General features: G+C 33.8%; 1 protein-coding gene across 4 annotated transcripts; it reads right to left on the bottom strand.

Moving 5' to 3' along the window:
* Positions 1 to 1002: 1002 nt before the first annotated feature.
* On the bottom strand, positions 1003 to 27332 carry drm (odd-skipped family member drumstick). 4 transcript variants are annotated; one of them, XM_076124282.1, is made up of 4 exons: positions 27065 to 27270; positions 9696 to 9961; positions 2889 to 2963; positions 1003 to 2679 (listed from the first exon to the last, which is right to left on the bottom strand). In XM_076124282.1, the coding sequence occupies exons 2-3, from the start codon at positions 9911 to 9913 to the stop codon at positions 2939 to 2941; spliced, it is 243 nt and encodes an 80-aa protein (XP_075980397.1). In that variant the 5' UTR covers positions 9914 to 9961; positions 27065 to 27270; the 3' UTR covers positions 1003 to 2679; positions 2889 to 2938. The 4 variants fall into 4 exon arrangements, with proteins under 4 accessions (XP_075980397.1, XP_075980395.1, XP_075980396.1 ...); XM_076124280.1 differs by lacking the exon at positions 27065 to 27270 and adding an exon at positions 26736 to 27008; XM_076124281.1 differs by lacking the exon at positions 27065 to 27270 and adding an exon at positions 10519 to 10755.
* Between the last annotated feature and the right edge of the window lie 305 nt (positions 27333 to 27637).

Here is a 27637-nt window from a genome sequence, read left to right as displayed (position 1 = left end):
TGGCTATTTAAGAATTGTTTTCTTCTACGAGCGTTTGGAATACGTTTCTATCAGTTTTCAGTAGAATAAAGGAACTTGTAGAAATAAGAATGTTATTTGACCTAATTATGTAAAAATCTACTGTTTGACAATTTATGATGAAGCTCTGGTCTATTGTTTATCATATCCAGTTTCAAATTAAGGCATACTTATGTTGTATTTTGAACTTAACGTGTTCCTGAGTTCTCAGCCTTTGAACTTTTCTAAGAGGTGCTGTTTAATTTTCATAATAATATAATCACTGTGTTCATGACTTGATACACAACCAACAGTAGCTACCAATCGACTTCAGCTAAAATTAAGTAGGTACCTATGCCAGTACCAAGATCGAATCGATCCGACTCTACGTCATTCTAAAAAAAGCACATTCAAATCTTGTTTCTTAGTATAATGACGTCACCACTGAATCCACAGATAATATTTCACAATATTATATTCATAGACAGTGTATGACTAAAATGGGCTTCCCTAGCTTCTGTGTTACTCGTTCAAAGACCAGTTTTATATTAGTCACGGCTATGATAAGTATAATAGGATTTATTTTATGTTAGATCGTTAAATGACACGGCCATTGTGTTTTTTTATTTGATATGTTTATTAGATAAAGTGTTGAAGAAAAAGTATTTGGATAAGTAATTGCTAGACTCTTGGCCAGTTTGGTGAACTCACGCCTTAGTTTCTATAATTTCAGGAACAGACTTTCCCAGCAGTGGGACAGTAAAGGCCGGAAGTTGTGCCCATAGAAGATTTATTTCTAATAATTTTATTTTTATCTCATCCTAACTGCATACTTTTCTTAAATACTTACCGATTCCATATGAGCAATGCACTGTATTAAATAGTCATCAAGGTGACTCGTACTAATTCTGTTGAAAGTAAAATTGTTACGTATTTTTTTCAATACCTATCATGTCATTGTATAAAGGTTCGAAAGGAAATATACAAAAATAAGCAACAACAATAGTCTTATTAATCAATCATTTATTATCATTGATCTACACAATGTAATGGAATACATACATACATAATAATATATTCAAAAATATTATTTTTTACATCTAAATCTATATCAAAAATATGGCTAATGACGGGGGCTTAACCCTGTCTGTTTATTGGCACATGGAATATTTTTTACCAAATCTAGATACATTTTTTATAAATTTATTAAAGCATAATTAATTAAGCAATTTTAGTGGGTGTCTTATATGACAATTAATATATAAAATTATTTATATATCGTGTATAAAGACAGCGCATATAAAAACGTAATAAAGTATGTAATTTTTAAAAACCTTACATTTATTTCGCGTATTGCGAAATACTGTAAAATTAATTCAAACCAGGTTTAAGTATATAAAATGTATTTACTGATTTAATTATCTCAATTGTTACATTTTGTCAATCTGTGTTTTAAAATGGCAATTTCAAAAATATGTGTTTCAAAAATATGTTGTGATAAAAATTGAGATCGCTAAATCATAATAATAGAACTTATAAAACTATAACTAAACGCAATCGCTGTCTCAGTTAACGATTCCGATGTGCGTGGATATAAAAAGCGTTAATAATGATAATTAAAAATATTCCAAATCATCATTTACATTATTAAATTCATGGTTCATATAAAAAATAAAATAAAAATTAAGGCACTTTTCATTTTTTACAAATGGGTTTCAAAATAACTAAAATATCAACGGTAAAAATACTGGCAATGTTTTGACGATCACTGATATTTTTGAAGTGTTTTTAGTTATTGAGAGTTTATAAACTAACCATGAATTAATAATGTCTTATCCAACCTTAATTTTCTTTACTACCCATACTTGTAGGTATTAGGAACGACCCTCATAATAATAATATACATTATATTAAGCAATAAATGGAATGTTATAAACTAAATTAATTAAAAATAAATAAAACATATACGGGTTAACCGTTTTGTCAAATAATTCAAACGTTCGCAAATAAATGTGAAGTTATAATTTTTAGAACTGCTATATTATTTTAAAATTATTCTGCTTTTTCCAATTTATAGTCACAAAATAACCTTAAAATAATACTTGAATATACGTTCTACGTATTAGAAGTTTAATAACAATATTTTTTAAATATAATATAAATATTATTTTACATTAAAATATATCTAAGCAGTTAAGCTGTAAATGCTACCATCACTTAATCTAATAAATACTATTTACAAGATCACCAGAATGTTTTGTTCGTCAAAAATTTTGAATTTTGAAAAAATATGTTCACATTATTAGTGGAGTCACTGTTACTGAATTTTATTTTAGAACAAACATAAAAAAGTCTATTTTCTTGCTAGTACATACGAAGACAAATAATATTTTCATTTTTGAAAAATTAACCGAATAAAAAAGATAAGTGACTCCACTATTCATATCACAAAATTGTAGTCAAAACAAAAAAGCTGCGAAACGATATCCGAAAAAAAAATTAAGAAAAAATGTAACCGAAACATTGCAATATCCCATTCTGGCGGTGTTACTGACGAAGCACGAATACTGTTATGTAAAGTTGACCCTTCGGTGTTACGGGGTTTGATGACGTCACGAGACCCCGTGACGTGTTCACCATCGTAAGTACATGGTCTCCTTGTTAGAGTTGTAATGCATTTCTCTGCAACAAAAATTAAAAAATAAGAAACTGATAACCTTGGTTTGAAAAAAGAACAGTCCCCAGTTAATTAGAATGCTTGTAGGGTTTCAATACACGATCTGTTTTTTTTTTTCAGTAAAAATAGTGCGGTCCTCATGATCGTATTGCAATTTATGATATTTGTGATTACAATATTATGATGTATGATGATATAAATTATAGATTCTTACTCTATTTGTGTATGAGAGACCGCTGTAGTAGGATCGTGCTTCCATCACCTTCACCGCCACAAGCATTGACTACATCTACAACAATTAAGAAAAAAACATGTTAAAATTATAATAAAAATAATTATTATAGTTAAAACACAGAAATGTTAAAAAAAATTACATTGGGTGTAAACATAATTACAGTGCAAAAGATTTTTAGTTTTATTAAGATGTCTTAAAACTGAAAAAAATGTTAAAAGAGAACTCCTTAAAAACTATGTTTTATAATACTTTTACAAAAAAAATAATATTAGTAAAATCATTTCAATAAATGTTAAAACAATCGCCGCCTTAAATATTAACATTAATCTAGCTTTAAAAGATTAAAATATACCGTAAAGAACCGTAAGTAAAAACTCGAAAAAAACTAATGTCCTTTTATCTATCCGTAGATGTACAGTTTTCCAAGAAATTATCAAAAAATGTCCTGTTACAAGCCCAAAATGAGATTAAGATTTGATCCCGAAATCCCCTACGAACTCAGAATCCCTCTTTAAGAGTTTTGTACGGACCGCAACAAAGGAGTTAATATTTTAAAAGGATTAACGTCAGAGTCAACAGACAACTCAGTCAGTCTTGAGTTTGCCGCAAAAAAGACGAAGTATTTAAAGTTAATTATTTAGATATCGAGAATCTTATACTTTATTAAACACTGTTGATGAATTGAATGTAGAAAAATCTGATAGATTATGAACATCGATTGCCGAAAATAAAACCAATCGTTTCTCTTTCCGTGTTTTCTTAACGATTTATTGAATTTGTTCTTACAAAATTTGTCCAAGCGATTGCTCACATCCGCAAAAAAATCAACGGTGATTAAAAAAGTTTCTAAGCGTGTAAGTGTCATCAATTCATCAGGTTAATTATGCGGAGTCGTGATGGAGATATTAAAATGTCCGTGAACTCGTATCAGGTGTTAAAAGATTTTTTCTCTTTGTATATAACAACCTCAACATTGTTTTTTTGATTTAATAAACACCCGAAACAGACGCGGAAACAAATTATTTGTCATTAACTTTAAGATCCTTGATCACCTGGTTCGTGGCAAAAAATACACGAACGAACACGACTGTAGTTTTGGTGTTCGAAAATGGAGTCACGGCCGTATAGAAGAATTTAGAAACTGTTAAATATTGCGATGATTAACATTGACCACTTTGGTCAACGCGTTCTAAAAATAAAACCAATCATGGCGACTTAACTTGATAAAAGAAAGGCCGCACTCAATCACCGTAAAGACTTTAAAAAGAAAAGAAAAAAGAAATAAAGTGTTCTAAAAACAAAAGAAACATCCCGATTGCAATCCCAGCTAATAGTTCTCCACGTGTTTCTCTCGCAAGTGTCTAGATCTCGATACAAAGCAAAAGGGCGCGGGTGACGGCCAACGCGGCATTTTATCCACTTCCGTACGATACACTAGGTTACTTCGTGATTGCACACCCTGTATGTGAGACTGTGGGAACTAAGCGGCTTTGTTCCCGTATACAGGCTGATGGGAGTTAAGAAGTTAGCTGTTACTTGAGTTACAGAATCTTGATGGTAGTGTATTACTATAATTCTTAATGCAAAGAACCTAAATACCATAATAATATATGAGTTTATAAACTAATCAAATTAAATGTTTCAGTTGCAACCGAGACAGGACTTATTATATCAAACACAGTGCAAAGAAGTACAAATATCTAATTTCGGCTCTATCAAATAGTGAATAATAAAATTTTATTACACGAACACCATGTATTCAGTGAGGATTTCTCAAAGGGTGCCTAGTCTAATTAACCGCATTGCCACCTAGCCGGATCGGACGCGCGAACTATTGTGTACTGAACCAGCCCGTTTATATCGACCACATCTGAATACCCACTTAAACGTGTACAATTACGTGTGACTTACAGAATAACTGTTTAATTGTTGTTGTTTGAAAATGTTATTGTATATATTTTTAAACTGCATTATTTTGCTATAATAAAAAAAAGCTTTTTGGAATTGAAATTAGCTTTCCTCATACTAAAGTATTTTATATTTAAATCTTAATTAAAGTCGCTCAAGCTTCTGATTCAGTGAGTGATACCAGTATGATTTTTCAAAGATTAATATAATAAAAAAACATTTCAATATAAACCAACCATTCCACAATCAAACAATTACAAAACAAAGTGTGCAATAAAGAGCCATCGAGAACAATTTCCATTCCCAAAGGCTGTATAGAAAATAATCGATGTGTCAACTCGATTGGTTCGAGTCGTGAATCCAACGAATCGACCTATGGAACGATTGGATCGATAAGAGCTGAGCCTGTGTGCACCAATGACCTAAACCGCTAACTATATGGGACATCGCACTCTCGATTCTACTTAGAATCGTAATTAAGCAAGATGTATTGTTTAACTTAGATTAATGAACGATGTATCGAAGGCGTGTTTAATTGGGAAAGCTGAGATAATTAATGGTGTTGTTTATGTTGTTTGTTGTTTATATTTGTTGTTAAATGTCGTTAGATATTAAGACACGTTCATTAATTGGGAATAAATAATTTAAAAAATAATTATAAGCTATTTGATTCAACAAATAATTAGTTTGGATTACGGATTTGATTTTTGAATTTTACTTTACTGCTAACATTGCTCATCTACTAATTTTTATTCCCGATCGTCATTTTTTTAATAATATATTTCGAAATAATTAAAATGTCAAACAAAACAGTAGGCTCAAAGTAGCGACAATAACTTATTACACTACTGTATTTTTTTATTCTGCAATTTTATTGGCCATAAACACATCATTCGAGGTTCAAAATTTTCACAACGTTACGTTGTAAAGACGACGGCATCATTTAACAAAACAATCAGTAGCGGTACGGCTGCCAGGGGCGCTCACGTCTTTACCCTCGGCTCCGACACACAGTTCACACGAACCCTCATTATCCACACATCATGTTGAAGGAAATCTATGATAAGGAAGTTTTCATCGCAATCGTAAACGGTTTGGTAGAAAACTTTATTTACGGAAGAGATTTTTTATAGCTTGCTTTTAGATTTTAATGTCTTTTTTAGGAGTCAGTCGAGCAATACTTTACTTCGGAGTAAATACTTTTAGATACTTCTATTAGTTCTGGTGCTTAGAAACTGACCCAAATAAAATATAGCTCATTGCTTTCCCCTGCTAATGTACATACGTAATATCTAACCTTAGTTAATAATAATGTCATTGGTGGCAAAGACAAAATGCACCCAACAAACGTAGAGAGCTGCATTAAGCTGACAGATAGTACAACTTTCAGGTAACTTTCAAGCAATTTTCTCTACAGAACTCACGTGATACAAACGTTTGCAAATACATTACAGAACCCGGTTTTAGCATCCGAACGCTTTATGTCTACATCGTAACACGAACACCGAATCCAAACCTAGAATCCGAAAATTGCCGCAATCACTTACTGTTACGTTACACATTGTTGTGCCATGTACGGGAGGGCATAAACTGCAAATTATACTGCGCAAGTCACGTGTGGTTCGTTGTAGAGGCTACCGTCCGCGTTCGCACAGTTTCGGAAGCATTAGGGGCCATTAAGACCCGTTAACACACGGGCCCGTCACGACCACGGCTCACGCAGCAAGAGGCATCTATCGCCGATCTTGGTAGCCCTCCACGGCTTGTGTCGATTCACACGGAGTGAACGCGTGTGCTGCCGTTCTAGAATTTTATTATACACGACAATTCGTGTTTTTGTATTGTTTGTTTGTGAGCTATGAGCTGTGGGTGGGGGCAGTCGCGGATTCAGCTCGTCACTACTCATCAAGGAAATGTTTGTTTATCTTTGCAAGATTCAGATCACGGAAACAAAATTTTCTTACTGCTCTATCATGAACCATTTTTTCACGAGCAAACTGCTTGAAATGTGGTTACGGAGACTCTATCTACTGTCTAAAGCGTGTCATTATCCCAAATTCTAAAACAACAAAACTTTTCAACAAATTTTCCTCATACTCGTATTTTCCTCGAAATTTTCCTAAGCATTGTCAGAGAAGGTATTTGCGCGGGTCGCGACCCTACCAAGGTAATGCTACCGTCACATTGTATGCTAATTACGAATGACAGCCACGGAATGTCATTCAAATGACATGCGAACGAAACTATAGTGACAGTTGATATCTTAAGAGGATTTGGTTTTTACATACTTCATGTAGTAATGATTCATTATTTGAAATGACACACCTTCAACGGTGTAACACAGAGCGATTCAAATACTACGATCTATCTATTTTGTTGAAAATATACAAGCGCCTCTAGCGTTGTTTGGGGGAACTAATTTGAATATGTAATTATAAGTGTCAAACGATCAATAAAGAGGGAACTCTATAGTATTAAAATCTGTACATTTATTGGTTATCAAACATTATAACTGTAACGGTAATGGCGCAGTTATATTATATTATGAATATGTTAATAAACAATTATCCTACTGAACTATTAATTTATGAACAAACATGGTAGCCATATTTATATTCGCAGCCGCTATCACACAACAAATATAATTATTTCATCTATTATTCTATTTGAAAACGTCTTTAAACAAATAAAACCTGAACATCTTACAACACAGATAAAGGTAGATAAACGTATTAAACTTCAGTTTATAACGCAATGGCTCAATGTCACCGTGTTTATGGCCGTCCCAGGTTTGTTACCTCGATGATGCCCTAATTAAAATTTATCTGCTATCAGTTTATAAGCCTCTTAAGAGGTTATCCTCTTTTTGTAAGTCTAGGAATTGTAGTTAAAGTGATTTAAAACACTGGCAAATGAGATAGTGAGGAAAACTGGTGTTTTAATTAGTATTCTAATTACAAATCAATAGAAAAAAGAACAAAAATGTTTGACAGAGCTGTCGTTCTATTATCAAATATTATTAAGTTCTATTGTTTTTAAATAAAAAACGGATGATCTAAAAAATACGTCAAGCTGGTTTTATAAGAAAAGGAATTACATTTGGAACAACAAATAACAATAATCCTAAGCCTAGTTATACACGAGCCTCTACAACACACAAATTATTAAGAAATTTGAATTTTCCTTTCTTATAACAAACTGTAAACTAATTATATTTCAGCCTTCATATATTAACTACTATTTTATAACAACGATATCAGTAACAGTAGTATTACATGACACTTGAGTGCTCCCTTGAAGGCTCAGACCCTAATACTATGAGAGGTGACACACCACAACCTTGTCACACCTGACCGATTCGATAGTAAACCGCGAACTAGAACTATGTGGGTTGCTAACTATGACTCAGGTGGCTTCAAACCTGAAATGGCTCCATTTTGTGTAGAACTAAACATTTTACAGATTTTTTCAATGCAATTCAAAAAAGAATCAAATATTTGTCCTAGGTGAATTCACTATTTTCGGTTCGTGCTTTTTGATTTTCCAATTTTGTATTGCTTTTTTTAATAGTAGCCCGCGTTTTGCCAATGTGCCCCCAGTATACTACTATAGGTTTGCTTCCTACGATATGAAACTAAATTGTAAATAACGAATTGTGAGTGTATTCCTTACACACCTACCTACACTTTCGGGTAACAGGCTTGATGTTATGTACGCTGTATGTTTTTTTTATTTATTATTTTATACCTGGCATATGGAGATTAGGATCTGATAATATACTTTGTGACCCCACGTTTGCATGTTTCAAAAATGCCGCGTGACTCAAGAGTAATTAATAATATAATTAGGGTAAATAGAAAATATTGATATCAAAAGTTTATTCTAGTACGTTTTTCCTACTACATTAATTTACAATCTTGTTTGTTATTTAATCCCCATTTCTCTCCGACTCTACCTAATAATGTCCGTTACTATAATATTACAAGTGTCAATATTTGATCTCAAACAATTCATTTTTAACCATTTACAAAATATGTTCTGCCTGTTTAACATTATTTTGAATAGAGTGTAAAAATCTTGTTTTTAGAAGAAATGCTACTATGGTGACTGACGTATTTTGCTTTTATTTTCATAGTTTATATATTAATCTAGTTACTTTGTCATATCCGGTATTTTTAAAGTAATAAGCATGTTTTTTAATTCTCTATGCAGTAAGTAGTTCCTACATAATCTTATTTTTCCGTTTTGTAACACATTTTTTAATTAGTTTATGGTTTTTTTATATTGCTTTTTTAAAGCGCACAGATGGTATTTTTTGTAATCCTCAAAGGATTTAACTTTAATATCTGTAAGTGAATAAAGTACAAAAGTTAGCTCATAACAATTATTCATATACTGCACAATTATTTCTAATGATCATTTAACAAAGATTTTTGTTCTTTTACTTTATTTGTAAACCAAAAATTTAATCATTGTATTATAAATATTTGTGCATTATATAAATATCAAAGATTTTAACTACTTACTTAAAATTATAAATATCATACTGCTTTTACGAAATAAAAGAAATATTCTACAAATGTTTCCAACAGTAGAACAGAAGAAAAATATTTAACATATAATGTTATCGAGGTTCATAACGTTTATTTAAAATATTTCCCGAGACCTTACTATTCCATAATGAAAAGTATAGACAATCAAATCCAACAAGGTACAAAAACACGACTTTGTAAAACATAAACGACTTTTCAATTCTTGTGTGCAATATACAAATAAATGAATAGTCATGTCTATTTCGATTGATTGAGGTGGATTCGTAAAAGCAGTAGAAGTAGCGTAAAAGTTAGAAGAAAAGCAAGTAAGAAGATTTTCACTCACCTGTGCTGGCGCAGGTTGTCCTGTCGTTTGAAACTCTTCCCACACACTTCGCAGCTGAAAGACAGCTCGGGCGACTTATGGGTGCGTTCGTGGATCATCAGGTTGTAAGACTTCGTGAATCGACGTTGGCAGTACTTGCACACGAACTCGCATTTTGGGCGCAGTTTGCGTCTGAAATCCCGTGTGTGGTCCTCGTCAATTTGCATCACGGCGAACATTTTGTCTGGTCTAAGATGTGATGCTTACGACGGGCGGGGCTTGAACGCCTGTACAATGATAAGTTATCAAATGTCGTGTGCGCACGATATGTGACTGTATTACTGTTCGTATAGAGTCCTGTTTCGTGTGTAGTTAATGTATTGATAACGATGTGTGTAGAGTATTTTGTTGTCTTCACGAATTTGTGTTTTATCTCGCTTTGTTGTGTGCGTGTGAGGAGTGTAGCACCTAATGTCTAAGACCCGTCATTGACCGTCGCATTGGTTGTGAAAGAATTTTGAAAAAAATGTGTGTGTCCTAAATATCTAACTATTATCATTGTATAACGATTGTTTGATATCACACATCACAAATTCCTTCATTATTAAGTAATGTAAGTAAATCAATTAAAGAATATCAGTAAATAAAACTTGATTATTAGGTTTAAACACAGCTTAAATTCACATAAAATATTTAAATATACAAAGCAGTTTCCAGCTAAATGGTTACAATCATGAAGATATAAAACGATTTCCCAACAAAAGTAACCTTTTATTAAGTACACACCACGAATAATTTATTATATTGGATATAATAACACTTTATGAATTATTAAAATACGCACCTTTAATATTCGATTGCCCACGAAGAAGATATTAAGCTTTACAAGCTTATCTAAACACTTTCACTTGAACGTATAATTAAATAAAAATGGAACTTATCCTTATGTCTTTAAGACTGAAAAGTGAATGACATAATTTGATTTGGACGAACAGAGCGCGGATTTAAAGTGACTAGATGTGTCAATGTGCGGTGACAGTGGACGTGCGACCATGAGCGGGTGTGTTTAGCAACTGCCGCGGCGCGAGGGTGCGGAAACTACTGATAGCGTTACGCGGAAGGCGCGCGCGCAGCCCCCACCACGTGCGCGCCTGTGAATGAACAGGTAGCGCTACGGTAACCTGATGGCTCGGGAAAACTCCACAGATTTAATGGCTTTTGTGGTCCAACTGCGTAATGTTTTGATTATGTATAATAAACGTTAGTTGACTCATAATAATTATATCTCTCGTTAAACGTGATTTCTACTTTCACGCTAGCTGTTTTATTGATTAGATCTTAGCTCTCTTACTCATTCAATATTCAATTATAAACATCAATAGAAATACACTGACATCTACCGTTTTAAGTAGCCTTTTAAACTAACTGTTACAGCCTATGTAATGGCTATAGGCTGTCATAGTTTAATTTAGCATTATTAGTGTTTGCATAAATATGAAGAAAGCTACCGGCTACATACATATGACACAATACGTGAAGAAGTTGGTGGGAAAGCTCGCGGTGGCTCGCGGCGCTACCGTTGATTTCACTCACGATACACACGATCCCGGCTATTTGGGCACCGGTACTGTTTACCGGTAAATTGGTGATGATTTTCGGCTTCTGTCATTACCGCGCCCACGGGCGTTTTGTACTTTCTAGTTACTGTAGCTCCGTGTAATTACCAGATTGCTTTGCCGATTCGAAATTCAAATTACATTATGGTGATGATGTGTTAATTCGCTTTAGGTTTTGTTTCTTTTTAATAATGGCAATGGTATAGAGACGAATCAATACTATTATGATAGTATAATTAGGTGTCGTACAAGATTTAATTTATAGAACAGTGAATAAATCGCTGTTACCGATAAACCACAAACGAACCATTAAAGCGAGATAACAGTAAAATTACGAGACATCTTCAGGCGTCAGCGGTTACTTGAAACTGCGTTTCATTCAAATAACACGGCGATTTTCACACAATATTCAAATTTCGCGTGTTAAAGAAGCTATAAAATTTAATTCTCGGTACAGGCGTGAAGCGGCACTTATGAGGCAGTTTATAGCTATGTAACTCCATTCAAATTATCTCGACACTTGTACCTACGAGGTGGAGTTTTAAACCAAAGTTTAATGAGCATTCATAGTTAAATTTCTCAGTATGACTGAACATAAGTGTCCGGTGATTAGTACTGAATGGTTTTATTTTTACTTTTGTGATTACCTGAGTTGGGTAACAGAATGTGGGAACTCTTATATGTGACGAATAATAATATATCTCATTTGTGCGAATAGGTGCGGTGATAATGAATGGCGTAGTAGTATTGTTTATAGAACAAAGAGTTCTGAAGTACCTATTACGTCTCTTTAATGTTAGAACTCTGTTAAAACAAAGTAATGTGTATTTTTACTGCTTTTCATGAATATAGATTGTGAGAACTTGGGTTTTTGTAAACATCTATGCTAGGTATAGGAACTCGTTCAATAGTTAATAGCAGAAACATCAAAGACAATACTTACCGGCTTTTTCTTTACTTAGTAATTTTAAGACACATAAATATTATTATATCGTCTAACGCCTAAAAGCCCAACTCTCAAGTATATAAATATACAAAATACCTAAGTCCTAAAAGCCGCAAACCCAGAGACGTCTTACAAAATACAACTTAAAAAAAGCTAAAAGACCAGCCGCCATTGCATAACTGGCAACATTTGATTGCCTAAAGCGTAAACAAAGTCACGACAAGTCGTCAAACGGAGGCGCCCGCAAAAAAAATCGCAAATCGCTGCGATCTTTCATATTTAGTTCACATATTTATTCTATATATGGTCTAATATGCGTATTTTGGATAACCATCTCACGGCTGACATGGTCGTAAAGACAATGTCGGATCAACTGGACAAAGAGTCACGGATCACGGATCTTAGAGGTTTTATTAGTTGCCAGTTGCAAAAGTCTATGTACTTCTATCTGTTCTCTTTTGCAATATCTAAGACAGTTTTTGATGTATATATTTAACCGAGTTTTAAAAAGGAGGAGGTTCTCAATTCGACGCGGTTTACGATTTTATATACCAATCCGCACTTGGCCAGGGTGGACTAAAGGCCTAATCCCTCCCTTGTTTGGGAAGAAACCCGTGCCTAGCAGTGGGTCAAAAAGTAAGTTCCTTAAGATCAACCTTTAAAAACGAAAGTGTAAACATTTTGACCAATGTCTTTTATTTTTATTTTGTTTTTACCTAGCACAATCGAAAAACATCAATATTCTGATAATACAGGGCCTTTACTAAATTATCTAACCAAAAGATATTCATTAAGTTTTTATTCATCAAATTAGTCCAATATCAAATTGACATACTTTTCGTTCTTTATTAATTAAAAAGCCTCCAAATTGCTCTACAAACGGCCAATATTAATTAAGACTTTACAACTTGTTAATTAAAATAATTACGTAATACATAGAGATGTGATCAGTCAAATAGTATCGCTAATGAAAGATGCAGTTCAAGATCAAACCACTAATACCGTAGCGAATTGAAGGCAAACCGATTATTTAATTTGAAATCAATTGTGTTTGCAATTTCGAAAAGGGCTTATGTTACATTACAAATGATAGACATGTGCTTTTTTCGAATTGCAAGTATACAATCGTATTGCTTGATAGTATTTTTTTGTTTATTTCTATGACATTTGCTATACAGCTATGGTGATCTATATATTTTAAATCTTTATACAGCTAACTCACGGCCATCAAGTTCTAATTTAAGTAGAGCCTGTACAGTAACCTAATAAGCTTAATTATGTATTTGTAAATACTTTTCGAGGTCCCGTCTTCATTTTAAGCACAGAGATATTCATCTTCAATTGAGTTCTACTAATCGTGATAGAAGAATAGCAATGCGTTACTAAATCCTGAACTCAAAGCTCGGTCTGCTAACTTAATATAAGGATTCATTACTAACTTTGACAGCAATTACCTATCTATATTATTGTTTAAATATGATACTGACTATCCTCAAGCAAAAGAATAGCCATAATATAAAATCCAAAGTAAATAAACCACAAAACAAAAATCATCACATTAATATGTATATAAAACGAGTTTAAGCGGATCTTGTGATGAGTCAGAACAGCCTCCCAAACCACATGATCCATAGGCCTCTGATCTCAAAACTGTTGAAACGTGATGATTCATTTGTCCCTTGACCTTTTGACATTTTCATGTCACTACTTGTGTGTGTGACTGTACACTACAACCAGAAACAAAAGCTGTTTATTGCGATTAGTAAACGAGCAATAGGTTAAGCAACCTTTGACCAGGACGACTTATAGATGGGTGGCCGCTAAGTAGCAACTATAGCTGAGTAGCCGCGTTGAGATTTCAGTAAATGATTAAAGTTAAGCAACCTTTGATGCGAACGTATTATATATGGGTGGCCGCTCTTTAGTACTTAAATAACAGTTTCGGACTTTAAAAGTGAGGCGCCCATAGCCAGTTGCGCTCACCGGTCGGTAAACGATCTGTGGGTTAAGCAACCCTTGGCGCGGTCATTCCATAGATGGGTGACCGCATAGTGGTATTTGAGCTGGGCGTCTCCGTGCTTCGGAAGGCACGTTAAAAGTCGGTCCCGGTTGTTGTCTACTAAGATAACAGTCGTTAAGCCACGTCAAAGGCCTCTCGGGCGGCTTGAACAACTTTGACACTAGGTTGACCACTAACCATACGACAAACAAAACAAAACAACTTTAAAAGTCATCCCATTTACTTCAAAGACTTGTTTGTTATAATAACTATGACTCTTTGTATGTGGTTAACATATAGTAAGTAGAAAATACAATGAAAAAACTGGAAAACGACTCACTCTAACCTCGTAAATAACCTACAAATGTTAATTAAAACATAACACTCAGGTTAAATCCTAACAAAGCACTGTTTTCTTACTAACTAGGACGAAGATAGTACGCGAAATATTTAATGTTTACAAACAATTTATTAGGAAACCGAACTAATTCCCTTCAAGGAAGTATTGGTCATTATGACGTCAGCGTCATGTGTTGTTTTACACGTAACTGTACGAGTATTTACTAGAATATTGTGATAACTAGACGGAAAGACTCATTGGAAGTGACTTGCCAATAATATAGAAATATAAGAGTTGGAATTAGTAGCCTATAAGTGATGAGAATATCGATTACCAGAAAATTATATGGTACATGCAAATCTGGTAGAAAAAGGGAATCAAAAATGGGAAAATATTTAAGGCCGCCAGAAGCAAATTATCTTCTAAGCTATTACATGGCTTTCAAACACAAAAGTTTTACTTCAAAACCCAATGTAAATACAAAAGTTGAACGTATTCCAGCGAACAAAAAACAGCTTATAATAATAATATTACTGACTTGCCGTGTGAAAAGATTTTCCACTGTAAAAAGCGTGCTCTATATCTATATGCTACAGACTATAATCTATCCGTGTACCGAAGTAACTTAGTTTTTACATAAATGCTTAACAAACATACAACCTCACTTTCGCATTTATAATATTAGTAGTTTTAGACAGACGGAAATGAGCACTTTCCTTCAACCTAATTCACGACAGCGCATCGATTAGATCGATTGCTAACAAGATATTAATCATAAATGTGGAAACATGTGATGCGTCATATTATGCGGTCAGTTACAAAAGTTCTGAGTCAAAATAATCATTAATTAAGTTAGAAGAATGTCGGTGACATGATACAACCTACTTACATATCCTGTATTATACATTTATTTAAGGCCAGTTTAAAAACAAGTGTAAGATATTCTATCTGAGAAGTAGTGAAAATGGGCCTTAAACTTTTAGTAGTGTTACCGCCAATAAAACCGCATCGCCACGTCTGTCTGTTCGCGATGATCTAAAAATCTACTAAACTTATTTCCATGCGATTTTCACCAGATAGAACGATTCACGAAGGAAGGATTAAGTGTCAAGGTGGTCGAAATCTAGGGCGCTTTTATTTAATAAGAATATTTATTTATCAAAATTAAATAATAGTACCAAAAAGTGCAAAACATTGTTCATTGTTCAGTTGTCATAAGTTCCGTAGAAAAGTCGTAAGTTTAGTCAAACTGCCTATCACGACTAACAAAGTTAAAATAAGTAGCCATTATTTTGTAACATCCAAGCAAAATGTCCTTCTAATATTAGTTTTAGAAAACAAAGGCTATGAAACAGTAAACTAACAATTGCAATATCAATAAAAAGACACTCAGAGACGTAAAGTTTAATTGAAACTGTGTGAGAAGGGACAAAAATGTTTCTACGGATACCATTGACAACCGTACAGCAGTAATTGGTAAGATGAAGAATTCTCTAAGTCTAAGTCTCTAATACCCAATATGCAATGTACGCAACATAAAGGAACATTTCCTATAATCGACTCTCACACCGAGAACCTGTTTTTCACAGCAAACAGACGTACAAAAACGTACTTTTAAATGATTGATAGTCGAGCTCACATTTACACAAGAAAATAAATTATCCGACAGCAAAATACTAAATGCAGTTCATTAATACCATTGTACGGAATCTCACAGGCAGTAAACATTGCACCTTAATAATTATTACCGACAAAAACTGCCACTACAATGTTTAATTACGCAAGATTCCAGAATACATTGAAACGAGGTGTTTACAATGTTGGGTTAAAACGATAAACACGTACATGTTGATTTACATCGCCGTATTACTTTGTGATATTGTCTTTAACGACTTAACAAAAAACGCAGTGTATATTGAAACCTCTCGCTGTAAAATTACCGCGATGGTGAAGGATTTTGATGGGAGGTCCTTGGTAGAAGGATAGTCGGTAATGGGCAAGCATTGAACTATTTGAACTGTGGATCAAATGGCGATCATAAATACTCAATTGTTCTCTTAGCTTTTAAGTTTTAAGGTCAATAATTAAAATTCATCGTAGTGTAATAAAATACGAAGTGTATCGTAAAATACATTTGATTTTATACTACGCAAGGGGAAAGCTTTAAACAAAGGTAGTTCGTGTAGCCCACAAAGAAGATCATAATAAGATTTTTGATGACTGAAAAATAATGTGAACTGGGGCTGGCTATGGGGATATCTTCTTTTTATTAGATCAAATATAGTGGCAATATTTAGTCTGACATCTTGACACTGAATTGTTCGATGTCAGTTTCATGAAAACCCTGATATAATTTACAATTTTCGATTTATGAATGTCATAAACAGAAATTACTTAGATTTTTCTTTACAAAATTTAATTGCTTTGTAGTTTTTCATTGGCAAACATCTTTCACTAAGCTTTTCCCACGAGAGTCACTAGACTTCAAAGGCTACATATTGGCATTTATTCAAAAATATTGCATCTCTTCACCCACAATTAAAGACGCGTCACATTTCGACACGCCAAAAGACAGCCGTGATATTTTTGGTTATAACACAAAAGACTCTACTTGGTCTCCAATATTTATCAAGTTATTGTGTCAATGCCTTTATGGGTACATCTAATACGGTCTATTATGGCCATTGAAGCTATTGTGATGCTTTCAATGAGTATCGTTGCCTAGTCAGCGTGAGTTCGGTCGGCTTTTGGCTTTCGGCGTTCTGGGAATCCGATGTGTCGTATTGTCGGTGTGCATCAAGTCCTTTATTGTACAATTGTTGTGCACTTAATGAAGTATAATTTTTAAAATACTTTACACATAGGTACATAAGTATGTGTGAAGCTTTCCGAATTAGAAATAGTACCTTATTATCAAGTTGGCATATGATATTGGTTAAAATCTATTATCCCAAAATTGCAAGCCCGGTACCTCAATCGTTGAGCTATCGCTGCATAGATTACGGTCGCAATTACTCATTTGACCAAATAAAGAGCTAAAGTACTCACTTTATCCGTTGTTTATACTTAGTTTCAAAACGAAAATAAGATAATCTGATATCTCAGTATTATTCCAAGACAGCCCATTTTATTACTGGCAAGATAACACAAAAACATATTTTTCAAACACCAACAAAACCTCAAAACCCATATTTTTAAATAACAAAAGTTAAAAACTCAAATCGTAAATTAATCCGGCTTTTAACAAATACTGGTAACATAAAGGCTGATGATCACCCACATTTGAATAAAATTATTACCAACGCATTGTGAGGCGCGTGCGCAAGCGTTTCAACACGAAATTTTATGTTTATCATTCTATTTGACATTTTTACGAACAATGCACTATCTGTCCCGCTCCCACACACAGATACACTCTTAGAGCGAAAGGAATGGAATACGATTATCAGCGGCTCTTTACATTTTGAAAGAATTTCAAGCATGAGCTGAATCATGTTGTTATAATTACTGCGCTTCGTTTCATGAATATTTTTAAAATAGAATAAAATTATTGACACTTAAATAGAGTGCCGTCATTTATAAGGTGTACAGAATTGTACCCTATAATTCAAATATAAGTAATACGAAGTACTTATTACGCACTCTTTTTAATTCAAGTCTATAAAGCGAAAATAAATCACCACACCTTTTAAAAAAAAACATTCACACATTCGACATTTTGATTATAAAACCTTACAAACATTTGTAATTGTATCACTAGTAGGTTTCCGCCTCAATCATTTAAGCAATTTTATTTTTCGGCTCATATTAAAATATGAAATATATTTTTTGCAAATAATTTTAATATCATTGAACCATCTACTTAAATTTTGTAGTCTTTGTTTAAGCCACATTATGTTGTATGCACGAAGTATATAAAAATACTAATAATAAGGATTTAAATCGAAGTGAGCCGAGCCAAATTATAATATACAAATGAGAGTGTAAGCAGAAATAACGAAACACTTTATGTCCCGCGCGTTCCCACAGGAAAGGTATGCGATGAACCTTGCACAGAGCCGTCAGTGGAGACGCCGCTGCGCTCATCTTATAAATATTAGATTTTTTCAAGGTTAATTTTTATTTGCTTTTTTAACAATTTTCATTTTAGTCCAATATCTATCAAAAAACATAATATTTTTGGCTGTAACTACATTTATTTTTCATTTTAATAATTAAACAAAGTAGATGACATGTTAATTAAGGTAGCGGAAAAAACATTTTTTTAAGTTTTGAGAATAAGCGTATTAACAACCTCCTTTCTTTATTTACAGCCAGCTTTATATAGATCTATTAACTTTAAATTGCATAAACTGAAAAATACTTCAAGGTAAAATGCGTGTTCCTGTTAATTCTGTTTTCTAATCATGTACTAAGTATAAAGATTTAAATTCCAAATACCCTTTCATGATATTCTTGTAAGTATTTTAAATCTTCAATAAACATGTAACGCGAAAGTTTGAACGTTAAAAAATATACCGTTCAAACACGTCTCCACACCGTTCTTTGTTCGTTGGAGCAAGTATCCGTACACTGATATATTGGGGCTTCGGTCGGATAGCCCCCGGCGTTGGGCCTCGTCGGCTATTCCCTTCCCTACAGATCGTGTAGTTAACTGATTAACTCGTTATATGTACTTATATTGAGGAAAAATCTTAATCAACTGACACTCTGAGATGACTTTGATAGGACATTTTTATGCCGTTCATTTAAAAATTCAATTTCACGATTACATTTTCATATGTTCAAAATGTTGGCGGTAATTTTTTAAAGACATATTTTTTGCAATTAAGTTCGTATTTGCCTTTTTTGTAATTTCATTTACAATACTACGATACTATATCTTACGACACGTTTTCAGAAAATAATACTTCGAAAATAAAATTTGTATTTAAAAAACATGTGCTTACATTTATAAAATGTGTAACACAACCGATCATTGTTTTCAAAAACTGGTATACCGATACTATATATCAAACACGAATACATAAAGACCGGACGTTCCTCTCATATCCTCACAGAGGGCGTGACCGGTAGCTAAATAAACACGCAACGAACCACTTATGTATGTGCCGCAGCCGGCTACTGGTTTACGCGGCGGCCAATCAATGACTGTAGGTAAAAAATCATTGTACATACACGGGAAGAGAGGGAGCTCTGTTTTAACGTTATATTCTTTGAGGCTGCTTTGAAAATTAATGAATTGTGATAATTCTTGTTCAGTTCATGTTTTTTTTAATTAAAATGAGAGCGTTGATATCTTTTGCTTAGGCGAAGAGTTTTGGTTTGTATGATGAATGGACCGAAATATTATAAGTCTACCTTTAACAACTGTAATAGATCATAACTCCACCTTTAAGCACTGTTATAGGAAATTAGATGCTGAATTGTAAATGAACGTTTGTTCAATATTTCAAAAGTATTAAGATGAATCTCTGATTGACGATTTGTTAACATAACGTTTAATGATCTTCGGTTACGTCATCTGCCAACTTATTACATCACAACATACTGCGCATAACAATAAGATAATAATATCATATGGGCTATTAAATATTTTGCACCTACATCATAAAAAAGCACATAAATTGTACATGACGTCACCGGCGACCTAATCAATTCGTCACATGTCTTGCGTGCGTGTGCGCATGTACTGAACGAAATTCGGCTACTGTTCACCAATCAGGAGGCGGGGGGCGGAGCGCGTAACACGGCAGCGAATTGTTGAACCACGTTCAAAAAAAGAATATTCATTTTTTTTCACCGCAGCGCTGCGCGTGAGTTGCGATCGGCGTGGGTGGGACTTTCTATCGCCCGCGGGGTTTTTCTCGTGGGATGCAAACGATCTTACCTATACAGCCTATACTTACTATATGAATGGCTATCGTCAGTTAAATTTATATGGGAGAGTCGGATTGCCTTTTTATAGAGTACACACGGGCGATTTTATGCCGAGTTTAGATGTACTCAATCTATCAGTTTTATTTTTAGTCATTATTTTAGAGTCGACCACATTTTGCTCTGCTTTTCGAATTGACATGAAAAACGGCGCAAATAGTATAATATTATCGCTTAGATAACAGTGATATGAGCAAACAATCATACAGATCAAATAAAGCACTCGGAATTTCGGACGAACAAAGGCAACATTTAAGGCTGTGTACACAAAAAGCGGTCAGGTAGACATCACCTGTGGCGCTTACGGGATGTTTGCGGTCAACGCAAAGCTCAAATAGCGCCGGTGCGAACTGGCCTTTATAAACAAACTTATTCAATGGGTGTGACGTAAATATGAATGAACGTGCTAAGTGCCTATCTTGATTGTGTAAATAACTTCAAGTGTCAAAAATAGTGTGGAGAAAAAAATATAGAAACGACCGACTCTACATGTTTTGTCATAAAACAGTCGGACAACAGCGCTAAAAGTTAATCAACTTTGAATTAAGTTTATCATACTTATACATATAAAAGAGTATTTTGTCTCATTAAAATGTGACATTAAAAATAACCCAACTATAAAACGACCCAAAAATTTGTTTTATCACTGAAAATACTACCAATATCGTAGTTTATGTAAACAAACATTAGAACACAAAAGTTACTAACACCAACACTGATTCCAAAAATTAAAACACCTAACTAAACCAAAAGAATCACTTCAGATAACAAGAAAATAAAACCAATCGTTTCAATAATCTATCCAACAAAATCGATACCTAACTACGTTATCATGTCGGTGCTTCAAAGCAGTTGAGAACTACAAAAGGAACTTGTGCGCAAACACGACTCTTATCTTTACCCTAGTATTTAAACATCGATAACAAATGTATCAATTCACATAATACCTACATATCTTTAAACGGCTTAAGATTGATAAGTCGAGTGCTTTATGTACTCAGTAATTGTACCTACATGATTACTTTTAATTGGTTATTGTTCAAGCCAATCCTTTTTGGTAATTTTATCAACCGCGTCATGTTTTTTCGGTGATAAAGGATAGATTTCAACTTCGAAATTGATATCAAATAAGATTAAAACTATTTCTCGTTTTTTGTTTGATTAATACTTTAAAAGCATATAGGTATTTGATATTAAAGTAAGGGTAAATATAGTAATCATATAACAATAATCATAAAAAATTAGGGCTAGATAATGTGCACTTATTCTATCCTTACTTAATAGGAGACCTATGCTTAGGAAGGAGACAGCCAGTTAATTGCCAATTCTAAGCTCTCTGTGTCCCCAAAACAAAGGAGCAATTTTCTACTACTATCGAAAAAAGCTATCAATTAATATATGAAAATCTGATCAGCACCCCTAACGGTTAAGGAAGGAACTAATATTTGAGCACATTTGAAATGTCGAACTCCCTATAATCGATAATATCAATTGTCACATTCGCAATTTACTCCCTTAACGTTTTCTTTTGAACATCACCAATTAATAACTAACTACTAAGTTAAACGAAATCCTTACAGGTCTAGTAAACTAATGAATTTTCAATAAGTCACGTTCAAGCTTTTAAATACATAAGCCTGGGTTATCAATGGCTCTTTATATCGGTAATTTTCCCTTGTATGTGAAAAACATTTCCGTAAATAAGGTTTTATTGTAGCGGCAAATGCCTTTGATTTTATTGACCATTAGAAGTTTTGCGACAGCTGTTAAGTGAGGTTATGAACTAGGAATACAGTTTATATGTCGCTGAATGAAATGACTGACTCAATAAGGCACAAAGGAACATTTATGCCAAGTTACTAGCCATTAACTACTAATTACTTAAACTTAAACACCGTTCATATATAGTACTTTTGAAGGATAAGATCGAAAAACGGTTTTTTTTTCTAATGTATTTTAGTGGCAATCGTCTAATCCGTAAGAGTATTCAAAAATTATTTTACTTTTAACGAGATAATTCGAATGAATGTTAAATATATAACTTTTTCAATGCGATAGGATCGGAAACATCGTGAAAATAGTAAATAAATGTAAGTACTAGATATTCTATCAAGTAGCTCATTTACTACTTAAACTTACAGTGAACAAATTATACCTATAAACCTTCCTAGGGAATGAGTCTATCTTTTAGATACAAGCGCATGAAAATCCGTTAAGTAGATTTTGAATTTGTCGCGAACAAACAAATAGACGAGACACGAAGACTTTATTTTAAATGTAGTTATTATACTATTTAGTGCATTGGCTTATAAGGAAATTTAAGAGCAGGTATGGAGTAGAGTTCTTAAAAAAATTAAACCGATAAACGCCAGTGAAATCTCAATGTTTATACATAACACATCTAAGTTGGAATTTTGTTTATCTATACCGGCTATACCGAGATGCCTACAGATAAGCTTTAGCCGGAACCCGAAAGCCTTTGTGTATTATCTCGTTCAAACAAAAGTATCCTGTCTTCACCGGCACGCTTTGTTAAAACAAATTGCTTTAAAATCTTATGTAAAATAACACATACTTGTATGTAATGTATCTTGAATATGTGTTTCAAATGTTTTTAAGTGCTTTGAAAGATGAAATTTTTGTTTTTACTATTTAAAGTTCTTGCATTCACAATAAAGATAGTAAATAAAGTCAAAAATGCATATTATCCTTACAAATCACAATACAAAGCATCAGCAAGTTATATAGAAGCACAATTGATTAACATAATGCGAAAGACCTGTCTCTATGATATGCTACAAGATCAAAAATATATGTTGCCAAAAGTAGACTTTCAGAAATTATAAAATGATTGTAGAGTCTTATACCTTTAGGACTCTACATGCGAATGTATAAAACTAAACAAACCTATTTAAAAACCATTGTAGTCAATCATGGCAAAAAGACCTATAACAGCACCGTCGGTCAATATTTAAGTACCAATAGGATATAAATGATACAGCGTACGTTGTCGGTGTCATGACAAAAGGCTCTCCGACAATAAATAATCATTGTCTTCAGATTATTCCACCCTGTAGTCGTAAACACAAGGGAACGTGTTAATACGACCCGTGTATATACGTGACATACAGCCTTTTATTTGTACCCACATGAAATAGTGATGGGCGGTGAAGCCGACTAATGCAAATCGACTAAATCGATTGTTTAGTATCGAATAAGTATTGATAATTATAACCGCGATTGTTACTATTGAATTCCGATTGGAAGTGATTTGAATATTATATTTCGTATGTAAAGATGAATAGAGCTTTTGTTTTTACAACTTTAATATCCATATAACTTACAAATACCAAATTAAATGTACATAATAGTTAGAAAATATCGGAGTTGACGTGTAAAACATACAGCTTTTAAATTTAAAACTAACACAATTTGTATAAGTTGTTGTTCATAACTTCTATTATTTACACAACAATAAAAAACTAAAATATCCCACATATTTAACTAATTCCAACAATATTAATAGTTGATATAAATCGATTAAGTCCGTCCATCACTATATTGGACGGTCGTATCGTTCGGCAAAGTTAAAAGAAAGTGGCGATGCGCAGGCGCCCCGTCGCGAGTCCTCGACATTCCCGAAACGTTCTACAGTTTCGATATTTGAAAATTTAAATATAGGCACCTATAAGTGGCGAATTTAAACGACTTTTAATGTCAGCGGGACATATTCGTTTGAAAAGGACGTTCGATTAAATATGCAGTTGAAAAAAAAAACATCGTTGTCCTATTAAGAATGAGAATACAAGGTTATTCGAAACGACTTGGCAAGTTTTGTTACAAAATAAAGTATTCGTTTTATCGTACTCTATGGCTGTTTGATATCTTTTATTTGTTTTTGTAATGCTCAAAATTAACGTAAAACTAAATTTAAAATAAAGCTTGTACTTAAAAGGCATTTATAAGAGCGTGAATATAATTGAGTGCGAGTGATCCTCAATTGGCAATGTGCGGGCGGCGCGTGCGCACCTGCTACTGAGATACGTAGTCCGGGAGCCCGCCAACACCTGACGTTGCTTTTAATTTATTTGCACATTTGCAAAACGAGTGAAGGGGAATTACGAATCGGATGAGAAAATTGGGAGATCTTATTAAATGGCGCACTTTTGTGGGAGATTTTGTGGAATACTATTAAATATCGTGCTGTGAAAACACAGATATGAAAACGTGTGAGAAAGTCCTTAAAGAAGATTTTAGATTTATGTACAAATTTCTTGATTATGACATAAAATTTCCGCAAATAAAATACTATTCAATAACTATCACGAAAGAAATCAGTTCTTAAAGGTAGTCCTTTCAAATATTTTTAAATTTGCAAAAATAAATCATACAGCTCTTCGACTCTAAAGCCCACATTGTTGGCAATTACGGATGTAAATTGAGGTTCTAAAAAGATCCTAAATTGTCTCATTTTGATACGTAAATAAGTTATTATCAACCTTTTTAGAACAAGATGAGATGGTTTACATATTATTTTCAACTGATCGCGTAATTTAAATTAAATAGGGAATCCATGTAGATTTTTAACTTGCTAAATGTTTTTATTACTTCATAAAGTCCATTCAAAATCAAAGATTAATTACATATAATATATGATGTTTTTTTTTACTAAAACAAAACTTTTCACAAATTACTTTTTAAGGACTTTTATTGGGAATGAATTTTCAAAACCCTTTCTCTGAGTGAGCAAAACATACAAGTTTAATTTTTTTTGTAATAAAACAAGATATAAACTACTATATATGTCATGAATATTCATTAATATCGTTAATATGTACTGTAGTTATTCACCTGTCAAGATAAATGCATCGCAAAAAGAGCACTTGTGGGAACAAGTAATAATTTACTGTATAGCAAGTTGAGCTTATATTTAAACACCGGCCCTTCGTTGTTTATAACAGTACGTTTATGGAATTTAATTATTAACTGCAAATATTTAAGATTTATTTCGATACGTACATTCACGTATGGTCGTTGAAAAAAGATTATTGGCTAAAGAGTTGAACTACAGCTTGTACTGATACCGATCTTTTTGTAAACTTCAATTTATGTGTTCTTAGTGAGTATTTTATATTACTTTACAGCTCACTAAATTAAACTAAAATGTACCACATATTAAAATAGATTAATTTGTATACTAGCACAATTTAATGTTAAGCTAATGGACAGCTTATACGAATATTTGTATACTTCTTCAAATTCATTTTCATCAATAGATAAAGCCGAATACGAAAATTAAAGGAACATATTTTTTCATTAGAATCAATTATGAGATTTGCACAAAAATCTCACGGGAACACACTTAAAAGGTGTCAAAACGCTTGCTTAATGATGCATTCCATTCAAAACCTTTAAATTTACAAAAGTCTCGAGTGTTTAGAAACTTCTCTTGATATTTTTTATAAGGCCATTATTCTTTTATTGTTGAATAAACCATAAATCGTTATAAAATGGTCACTATCTATGGTTGAATGGATCGGACGGTGGGTGCTTATGATTTCAGTGAAAAAAATGTCAATATTAAGGACAATATTTTTCGTTGTCCTTTTATGAGGCTAGCGCCGATCGGCGCTAAGACGACATTTACATGATAATAGCCACGATTATTCAAATAATTTTCGTGTTTGTGTATGTGAAAGGATGAGAACCATTTTTTATGCTTGTAATTATTTGAGATTCCTTTATAAAGTTTATTGTAACTTAAATACACTTTTTATGAAGATTTTAACTAATCTTTATTTTATAGTAATAAGCTGTCATATTAAAATTCTCGCAGTATTATCGCGACTACGAAACCGCTTAAAATACTGACCTAAAGACATGTGAATGTGTGATATACAAACAAAACTCAAGTAAGTGTGTGTACGAATATTATGATCAAGCAGAATGTGATGAAAATGCTAATTATGAATGATGATGAATTAATGAATGATAACTAAAATTTTAACATATTTTTCTCTAAACAGACATAAATAAAAAAGATTTACAAAACGTGATTCAATCGTCGTCTTTCATAGTGTTTATATTTTATTGGATGTTATTTATTTTGAGGAAATAAAACACAGATTCGTGTTTAAATTAAGATATAAGAGATTGTGAGAATTAAATGCAAGAAAGTAACGATTGAATGCACAAATATAGTAACAAATGTCAGAGTACTCACTGTATTCGGGCGATAGTAACGGCGATATTGTTGATTAATGTTTATTTTTACGTATAAATTACTCGGCGGCGCGGCGGTGACTGTTGCGTTTGCAGTAAAAAACAGTAATTTATTAGTGGCGACTTCTCGTGTTGGCACGGGCTTAACGAGTGTGTGGCGTGCCGTGCGGTGGACAGAAAAAACTGGCTCGCTTGGTACGTAGCTCGAGCAGCAGTGGCCTGAGGAAGAATAACCCCAGGAGTCGATGGGAGCTGCCACCGCTTCCGAACGCGCCCCGCACCCCGCACCGCCTTCACCCGCCCGATACAGATCACGCATTCTACGAATACCTTTAGCCACGGCACCGGCGACCACCAGCCATCTCTTTCGCTCCAATGCTGGTGCTGCTGCGCTGGAGGTCCAAAGAATCACTGTCGCGCGGGACGGAGGGGCTCTAATGGAAGTTTCACAGCGAACGACGCTTCCTAAGTTCACCAAGTAAAGGTCACACGGGCTAAGCGAGCCGAGCGACGCAGCGTGAGCGTGGAACTCAACCGCGGCGAGGTAGCCGCGCGTGCGCAACACCGGCAGCGCCCACATGACCGGCCGTTTAGCTGCGCGCACTACCCACGGAAATCTATCCGTCTCACTCGCACCTACAGCCAAGCATAACCGACTCCCTCGCACACGGAGACGTGGAAAAATGTATCTAGTTCTGTAGAGGCGACGCGGAGTGCAGTAGCTAAGTTTTTTTTTTCGTTTCAATAAATTTGTGGTTGTTCGTCTCGCTTAGGCGCGCGCCCGGGGCGTCGTCGAGCGAGACGGTGTGTTGCCACCGGGTTACGCCTTCCGCGCGTTCTCGTTATTATGTAGGTTGGCCACGTATTAGAGCCACCATGTACCGGGCGCAAGTATAAAATATA

Source organism: Anticarsia gemmatalis, chromosome 16 (assembly GCF_050436995.1).
Source record: "Anticarsia gemmatalis isolate Benzon Research Colony breed Stoneville strain chromosome 16, ilAntGemm2 primary, whole genome shotgun sequence".
In the NCBI taxonomy this organism is placed as follows: Eukaryota; Metazoa; Arthropoda; class Insecta; order Lepidoptera; family Erebidae; genus Anticarsia; species Anticarsia gemmatalis.
This window is presented reverse-complemented; position numbering and strand designations above follow the sequence as displayed.